Below are 9,748 nucleotides of genomic sequence, written 5' to 3' on the forward strand. Positions count from 1 at the left end.
TAAAAAAGAAACAAAAAAAATATTAAGGTACATTTGAGACAGTAGATAAACCCTTTTTTCTTCCCTTTGACATTGTGACATTAATGTGTACAGGAACACTTTCAGTTGTCTGTTTTAATAAAACTATTTGCACTAAACATTTGGTCTCCCTATCAATTATCTATTAAAGGGACGGATGCGCCATTTTTGGGGGTTGTTTTAGTGTTTTGAATATATGTAAATAGTCTTCACAAGTACTAGAACTGCAAGAAAACAGCATAATTTCTTCAAAAATACCTCAAACTAGAAATTTTCACTTTCTATTTCTGTTTGTCTTTTCTATATATGACAGAGTCTCAAGACTGTCATCATTTTAGCTTTCAAATGCAGATAATTCTTGACACACATTGATTTGAAGGCTCAAATTTTGACAGTGAACTGTGAACACTATTACTGATAGTCTCAAATCTTTTAGTATTGTAAGATTGGTATAACTTTATAGAACATCAACCACAGGTTAAAGTTTTAGACAACAATTTCAGGTTCTTCTTTTGGTATCCTCAGGCACATAGCGATTAAAAAATTATAGGCAAACTATATATAAATCAAGACCTTACCCATTACTATTGGTAGTTAACATAGGTGACTGTGTTCTAGGTGAGGTAGTGCCCACATCACTACATAATAGTGAGATTTTCTTACTGCATATATAAGCCAACTTTCTTGATAATAACGCAGAGTTAGTTACCTCATCCATATACTGGAAATAAAAAAATAAATATTCTATTATAAAAATTTTAAAGGGACTGGCGCGACATTTTGGGGTGTATACTTTAGTCTTGAATTTATGTTAATAGTCTTCAGAATGCTCGAAATGTACGAAAATCACATAATTAAAAATACTTCAAACTAGGAATTTTACTCACTATTTCTATAGATATCTTTTCTATATATCACAGAGTATGTCATTGAAGGCTTAAATTTCAACGGAGAGCTGTGAACACTATTACTGATTGGCTAAGCTAAAAATTGCCGTTTCTGAGACTAAAGTATGATTGTTCAAAAGAAATGGTTCATCTGTTCCTTTAACATGATAACATCTATACTTACATGTAATATTTGAAATATGATAAGTTTTAATACAGTATCATCTGGTTGTTTCATTTTTTCTAGTAATTCAACCAGCCATGACAGATATTCATGTCTATCTAATAATCCTTCCTGTAAATTATAAATATAACTGTTTTTAATCATATGACCTATCACAATAATTAGCAAACCTTTATCAAAAGTTCCAATGAGTTTCTGAGTCAGCAAGCAAAAGTATAATGACCTTGGATTAAGTTATCTTCATTTAATATTCCAGTTGATTTAAGCGTAATCCAGAAAGATCAGCGCCAACAGGTTTGACCAAGGATCAGCTGGTAGACAGAAACCTCCTGAACCATGCTGTTTTACTTAGAAAAATCATATCTTTGTAATAAATGTAGACATGAGAATAAGTTCTACTTGTCCAACTTCAGTGGGGTGAAAATAGGTCTGTTATCTTAAGACCCCATGTGCAGTATGAAACTCTTAGAACAACATGTTTCAGGCTCTGCTAACTGCAGGTCAAAAAGTCATTGGGATAAATGTTCAAGAGCACTGTGTTAGACCTTGCTTGAAGTGGCTGCATTAAAATTAAAATTAAAAGTTAATAAAAAAAACTCGAATGAAAGTTTGGTAGTTGATATCAATGGCATAAGATGATCCATGTATGGAGCATTTCCCAATAACTGGTGTATCTTTTGAGTCATACATAATACTTACATTATAGGTGTGTCTAGCTAAACGACAGCAATAGTTCCATTGTTTTAAAGCAATTTCCATATCTGACTGTAATGGTGTGTGAGCTGTTAGAAAACTAGTCTGTGTTGCTGAACCTCCATGGTAAAATTCTTGTATCTTCTGTAGTTGATCTTTTAAATATTTGGTTAAAGCTATAGCCCATTCTAAAACATACAAGATTAGCTGTCTTGAAACATAATCCAAAACCTTTTTTATCCACTTATCCACACCTTTACTGTCAAATAATCTTGAAATCCTGCTGTTGAACTAATTTCTGGTTTGTTAAACAATAAGAGAGTAATTTCCCTTCCCATTTTCAGAACAAGGTTCACTTTTATAACACCTGATATAAAAATTCCCAATTATGTATCTCTACAGAATTTAATATTAACTCCCCTAATTAGTAAGTTGTGCTATATCAACTCCCCTAATTAGTAAGTTGTGCTATATCAACTCCCATAATTAGTAAGTTGTGCTATATTAACTCCCTTAATTAGTAAGTTGTGCTATATTAACTCCCCTTATTAGTAAGTTTTTCTGTTCTACACCCTCAAAAATGTGTGTCAATAACCAGAAAAAAAAAATTGTCAATTGCAAACAAAAAGGCACATTTTTTTTTTCATCGCAAAAACAAAGGCAATTTTTTTTTTCAATTGCAAACAAAAAGGCAATTTTTTTTTTTCAATTGCAAACAAAAAGGCAATTTTTTTTTTCAATTGCAAACAAAAAGGCAATTTTTTTTTTTTCAATTGCAAACAAAAAGGCAATTTTTTTTTTTTTCAATTGCAAACAACAAGGCACATTTTTTTTTCATTTTCAAACAGACAGGCAATTTTTTTTTTCAATAACAAACAAAAATGCAAAATTTCAGACATTAGAATCTTTCGTAAAGAAATTAAGCTCAATTTCCTGTCTATTTCAATTCATTTGCAAAGGAACCTCAAGTGTGCTTTTGAAAAGCTATAACAGTTCTTGAAATTATGCTCTATTAATCTTTTAAAATTAAAAATTTAAATTGCTTTATCACCCTCATACATAAATTAAATCTAAATACCTGAAGCTTGATCAACTGTTTGCCTTCTTTTACCATTCCTATTTTCCATTGTAGCACTATTATAGACAGCCATCATTTTAATAAACCACGAAGCTCGTACCATAGAGATATTATATTCACAAAGAGTAGAAAATACATCTTCTTTACGATTTAATAATGGTACCTGAAACACAAGTCATAATGAACTTTCAGGACTCACTGTATGAAAGAAGGATGACCCCTCTGAGATGCATTACTTACAATAGCACAAAAACTTTATTTAAAGGGACAGGTGCACCATTCTTTTCTATGCAAGGTCAAATATTGTGGTTTTGTTTTATTGTCCCACCCTTACCATTAGACACTTCACTTCCATCTCATCTCCTCCAACCTGCACTACTGACAAGGGGAAATCAGTTTGCATTTCACAATCTTAAGAGGAATTGAACCGAAGGTGCCCAAAAATAAAATTGAAATTTCAAAACTTACCCGTTTACCCATCTGCGATAGAGGTTTATCATTAGCTAGATCTTTAAACCATGCCTCCATAACAGCTGGTTTACTTCGACCCTAAAATAACCCGAATACACACAAATCAACAAACAATGATAATATCATCTTATTAAGCTTGGTAACTATACTTTACCAAAATACAAAAGTATGACAGACAGCCATGTTCCTCTTCTTAAAGGAACTATCTCTCAAGAGTGGGATTAACAAAACCAAAGTTTGTGTAAAAGCACCAAATATAATGACCAGATTCTATCCATGACTTACATGCCAGAAGATCTCTTTCTGTGGTAAGGTTGGTCTCTTTTTACTGTCTTGGAGAGTATTGTATTCCATTTTCTTGGTAAGAACAGAACTAAAGTAGGTACCAAACTAAAATAAAACAAAGTTTTTTTAATGATTAGTACAAGTTAGTGTTTAAATCTAGTCATACCTTTATGGAATTACTGAAACACCAGAAGGATTGCTAACACAGACAATAATTTAATCCGAAGTTTCTTAGTTCTTCAACTCAAAATTAAGAACATGAAGAAAAGTATTGCTATTCTGTGTACAATGGGGGTAATTTTGTGATGTATAATAAACTAATCATATCTCAGCAGGGAATATTAAACAGAATTATAGGCATATTTATATAACTCACCTTATCAATAGTAATATCAGCATTTTTCTCAGATCCATGCTATAAATATACACAAAAAACATTTAGAAAAATGAATAAGACAAATTAGAAAATGAAAAGCATTCAAAACTCTTCTGTAGCAGGTTTTTCTCCTTGTTTTGATAAAGCAACATGGAACACTGATCAATCGAAATTTCAAAGGAAAACTCAGACTTGTGTATTGTTTTGAGTCATCTTCACAATGTCGAGCAATTACAAGCGTTGTACTTATACTTTGACTACAATAGTCGCCTTTCATGTATCACATAAATGAAGCGATTTGATTGGATTGTACTCAAGCAAATTCAGCCATTCAGAGGTCTCGACTGAAAGTCTGTGAATACAGCTATAATGTTTACAGCCTTTCTGTGATAGGTTGTATTCGTTGGGGTACGTTCCTATACAAGAATTTAGTGACTATTGCAGTCAAGGTATAAGTATGAAGTTTGTAATAGCTTGACATTGTGAATATGGTTGAGGGTGTGCTTCTTGCTGGTATGGGCCTACTATTTTCTCAATAGAACTTACCTCATCTGAGAACTGTGGCATATTACTAAATCCATGTTTAACACTGCTTTGATTGAGTTCATCCTTAAAAGTAAAAGCAAATAATTACACATTTTAAAATCTGAGCTAATAATACCAAGCATTTCTGCAATAACTTGATGCACATATTGGAATTTTTATGGGAGTCATGGCTACGCGCTTACTTCGAAACTGAAGGTCCAGGGTTCAAGACCTGCATTCTTCAACTCGTTTCCTCCTGTCAGGGATACAGGTCTGAGAGTCCTTTCCTTTAGATGGGACAATAAACAAAGGTCTCATGGCCTACAGCCCTGACAGATTGTCCATCGACAGTTGCAAATCGAAAAAGAGTAGGCTAATGCAGAGTGAGAATGTCATCTCCATTTCGACTGGCAGTTATTAATAGAAAGAACAAGCACCTGTTTCAAAATGTGTACTTGAATTGTTGAGTAAAGGGCTACATCGATCAGACACGCAAGATTAACAATTGAATAGATGCACTGGTTATCAATTCTACAATAATGCCATTAACATGTAGACCTAATTATCATTCTACAAGAGTTGCATCCATCATTTGAATTCATTAACTTGCCTCTTCCCTGGACAAGTGAAACCAAAAACAGGATTGACCACGTCCAAATTCATGGAAGATAGGACATAACTGACCCCAAAACTAACGCATATTAATATAAAGCCTAAGGTGCTTACCTCACGCTGTTTGTGTTCTTGAGGATAAACGTCAGGTGGTCCTAAAGATTGTTTTTTCAATGGCCGATGTTCTTGACTTGGGTACGCGGCCATTTTCTTTATTATCAATATTGACAGAAAGGTGAAGGTCACAAAAAGTCGGAAATGGCTTCGGTAAATTCCGGGTATCTCCGTTATCTACATTCGTAATCGGCAAACTACGTAAAATATTCCGGGGATTTAAAGCTCATTGAACCAAAACTTAAAAAGTTTTAATAAGATAAATCATATATAGACACAGCTTTATGGAACATCAATCACAGGTTAAAGTTTTATCTGCGTCTATATATCGAACTCACAATTGCTAAATGCCATTGAAACACTTTAAGATAAATTATATTTAGAAATGTTTAGGCCAGTGCTGTTTTTCATCTAAGAAAATTTATATCCCTACTTGACCAGCATTTTTAATTAAAAATTCGATTAACACATTACTTAATTGAGTAATTAGATAAAAATTTGCCTTAAAAATTTGACGAAAACTGCTTATTCAGGATGCAGGCTTGTTGTTCCTTTAAATATTTACCTACCAGTTCGACTTCTGGTTGGTCTACAATGAGGGCAACGACTGAAATAGGTATCATAGTCAATCATGAGCATTTTCAAAAGAAGTTGTCACCAATAACACCATAATATCTTTATATCTGCGGGTAGGCTATATTATTTTGTGTGATTTCAGAAATAACCCATGATCTAGTATATATAACCATGTAGGCCTATATAAGTTACGATCATTGATTTGACTGGTGACGCCATGCAGGGTGCAATAAGGGAAATTTTGCCGCGGCTCCCCCTGACAATGAGGCATGAGGCAATGATAACATAACATAGGCGTAGGTGAGATTGATTTGGAAGGAAGTGTGGGGGAGGGGGCGGCTGTGTCATTCAATGCTCTCCACAGAATATACCGTTTATTTATACAAGACAGGAATTTCGTAAGGCCTGCTACTACTGAAAAATGTCCTCATTTCACGGCAAGTGTTTTTGAAAATAATCTGGTATCACTCATAGCTTTTTTTTTATCTGCCGGCATTATAATACCAAACAACATCAAAGACACTTAATGCGATTAATTTGTAGATTTAAGATTATAGCTTCTATGAGTTTGGACGATATGTTTAATGTACACAGACACATGTAATATACGGTAAATAAGATAAGGATGGTAGCTCAACCGCATACATTCGAAACTGGTTCTTAGATGGTAATAACACACGAACGTAGTTTACGGCCATTTTGAATCTATTCCTCGACTTAATTAGTCGATTTTCTAACAAGCCTATAATATTTCAACGGGGCCTTCAATACACATTTAAAGCCATTTCTAAACCTTTAAACGTGATTTGAAGGCTTAGTTGAAATAATGTAGACTTTATCAAAATTCGACTTATTTAGTCGAGGAAGAGATTCAAAATGGTTGTGAACTACGTTCGTGTGTTATATCCATACATAGTTTCGTATGATCTGTATTCTGTAGCCAAACAAATTTACCACAAGTTTTATGTCACAATTAAAACAGTTGAAAGGATGTCGAGGATATTATATTACCATTATGCTCTTCATTCTTTATGAATTATGAATGCTGTTGCAGAAGAGCGAAATTGCACAACTGGATAATCAAAATATAATGAAGGGATGGTAAGTAGTCGCGATTAAATAGGATTAATTATTGATACCGAATATTGCAATACTATGATTTAAAAGCGATTTTAAACTCGGTTTTCTAAACTTTTCTAAATATTGTATAAGGGACTCTGATAGCATCGATTTGCAATATTTTGATTTTAAGTCAGACGTGTTTGGTTTATTCAAGTGTACTAAAATTAAGCGTTTATCAAGTGGCATTAGGTGATAGTGACGTCATAAACACTTATCTTTAGTTGAATTGCAAGAACCACAGACGTCTGACTGAAAATTGGTATGGTACAAATCGATTCTATCAGTGTTCCCGATATATATAAAAAGAAATGAGCAAACCTCTTTACAATCCCTTTAAACTGACCAATGACGTTGATGTAACCCTTTATTAAGACTACTTCGGACTTCTATATCAAAGGTTGCGCAATGTCGCCTGACTCGTGAACCTCCGATAAATCAAAATCTTTAACCTGTTAATAATTTCCGTTATTGTACTTTATTTTGACATTGAACTGCAATCTCATTTCCCTTCCAAGTAAATTCTCTTGCAGTATCAAAGGTTACATGATTTCGCCCGTCTAACTCGTACACCCATGTGGAATCTTATTCTGAAACATGTAAATAATTTCCGTTATTTCACTATATTTAGATTTAGAAGTGAAATTGCATTTCTTCCCATGTAAATTCTCCTCAATAAAATGGAGTGGAGATCGGGATAAGATTAGGAGAGGTAATATCAAGCAATTTGTACGGTAGCTTTAGGTAGTCTTTAGTAATAATCATTAGTCACACAAGACAATTACTTGCTGTTTGAAATAGGGTACTTGTACTAATACCATTACCATTCCAACCAACCAGAAAGAATTGAATAATGGCCGAGTTTTTACCACACAGAATTAAGTCTTGAGATTCAAAGACGATTGCCTGCGATCTTTTGACCTGTTTTTTTTTTCTTGGCGAGTCTACTGATAAAACGTTTATTGATCAGAACAAAGATGAACATCAGAACATAGATGGATATCAGAACATAGATGAACATCAGAACATAGATGGACATCAGAACATAGATGAACCTCAGAACATAGATGAACATCAGAACATAGATGATCATCCGAATATTGATTGACATCAGAACGCAGATGAACATCAGAACATAGATGAACATCAGAACGTAGATGAACATCAGAACATGGATGAAAATCTGAACATAGATGAACATCAGAACATTGATGAAAATCTGAACACTGATGAAAATCAGAACATTGATGAAAATCAGAACATTGACGATCATCCGAATATAGATTGATATCAGAACTTAAATGAACATAAGAAAAAAGATGAACATCAGAACTTAATGAACATAATAACGATGATGGACATCATAACATAGGAACATAGATGGACATTAGAACATCAATGAACATAGGAACATTGATGATCAGCAAAACATTGATGGACATATGAACGTATATGAAAATCAAAAATAGATGGACATCAGACAGTACAAGGACATCAAAACATTGATAAAAATGAGCAGAGCATCAGAAATAGATGGGCATCAGAACATTGATGGCAATCAACACATTGATGGACATAAGAACACTGATGCATCTTAGAACATAAGTGAACATCAGAACATTGATGGAAATCAGAACATTGTTGTTATCAGAACATTGCATTACTATTTAAGGAAATCAGAACATATAGATGATTTCTTAATCATATCATTATGATCTTATTGCATATAATTAAGAGTTTTAACCAATTATAAATGTCCATGTATGTACAGTCTGGATAAAAAAAAAAATACTTTTTGACCTTTCTGGATCGGTCACTCAATGGAAGCCTGCTGGTAATTATCTTCTTATTTAGCTAATTATGAATTAATTATAGACATGTGAGACAAACTGGTATTTTTCCAAGACATTAGAACTTTCATCTACTTTCTATTCATATAAGTATTGGCATTTTCATTTTCATAAATGAAAATAAGGGAATCCATCTTTAAATCCCAAATTATGACCAATGGACGTCACTACCACACGTAGCCTACAAAACTATCCAATTTATCACGAGGTATAGATATTGACTGTTCAAGGCTATGATTCTTTAAATCATTGTATTTGTCAGGAAAAGCCAGAGGAATAAATGATAGTCAAGAAATCAGTCAGTAATTCCCTGTCTGGTCATATTAAATGTTGTAGATTGTACGTTAAATTGTCTATACCAAGAAAATTCAAAGGGAGCTAGAGGGTCAACTCGAGATTAACACGAATTCATCGGAGATGAAAGGCTCATATTGAAAAATTGACAGTACAATCAACTACTTATGGTAGCAGATTCCGACCGTTCAGCAAGTGACAACCTAGCCCGACAAAAATGGTCGTCACAATCACATCCGTAAATCACGTCGAAGCACTGGTAGGACAAAATTTGTCAGGCTTGTGACAACCAGCTTTTATTAAAGCTGTGAAGTAGAACGCGAGTAATTTTTGGCAACTGACGACAATTACAATCAGTTTTTGATGTATTCAGGTCTAACTTAAAATCCAGCGATTTATCAAGTTATTTAGAAGCTAGAAGTCTCTTATTGCTACTATGTTAGTTGTCAGCAGTAACGTATTCTAGGCAGATGGCCCATGAAAAGTCTTATTTTGAAGTGAAAATTAAGCCCCCTAAATGTTCAAAATTCATCTTAGGTTAAATAAACTCCGTTGGCTTCTGGGAGCTTCTGTAAGTCCCCCGGCCTCAATGGGCTTCATCCTTTACAGCCTCGCCGTGGACGGACACCTTTCCCTTTTTTGCTTCTCCCCTAAGGCATTTTCTAG

The 9,748-nt window shown here is 33.8% G+C and overlaps 2 protein-coding genes across 2 annotated transcripts in view; both read right to left on the minus strand.

The window, feature by feature from the left end:
• LOTGIDRAFT_130112 (hypothetical protein) overlaps positions 1-5,336 on the minus strand; it is a gene marked incomplete at both ends in the record, with an annotated part of 24,463 nt that extends 19,127 nt beyond the window's left edge. Inside the window, 9 exons of the mRNA XM_009065161.1 lie at positions 597-739; positions 1,090-1,200; positions 1,789-1,970; positions 2,861-3,023; positions 3,329-3,409; positions 3,617-3,721; positions 3,993-4,031; positions 4,539-4,601; positions 5,244-5,336. Coding sequence (XP_009063409.1) covers positions 597-739; positions 1,090-1,200; positions 1,789-1,970; positions 2,861-3,023; positions 3,329-3,409; positions 3,617-3,721; positions 3,993-4,031; positions 4,539-4,601; positions 5,244-5,336 — 980 coding nt within the window. The remainder of the gene's footprint in view (positions 1-596; positions 740-1,089; positions 1,201-1,788; positions 1,971-2,860; positions 3,024-3,328; positions 3,410-3,616; positions 3,722-3,992; positions 4,032-4,538; positions 4,602-5,243) is intronic.
• Positions 5,337-7,897: 2,561 nt separating this feature from the next.
• Positions 7,898-8,188, minus strand: LOTGIDRAFT_130161 (hypothetical protein; the record flags this gene model as incomplete). Its single annotated transcript, XM_009065162.1, has 1 exon — positions 7,898-8,188. A coding segment is annotated over one exon (291 nt), but the record flags the coding sequence as incomplete, so codon positions are not given.
• Positions 8,189-9,748: the final 1,560 nt, after the last annotated feature.

This window comes from Lottia gigantea, assembly GCF_000327385.1.
Source record: "Lottia gigantea unplaced genomic scaffold LOTGIsca_68, whole genome shotgun sequence".
Classification (NCBI taxonomy): Eukaryota; Metazoa; Mollusca; class Gastropoda; family Lottiidae; genus Lottia; species Lottia gigantea.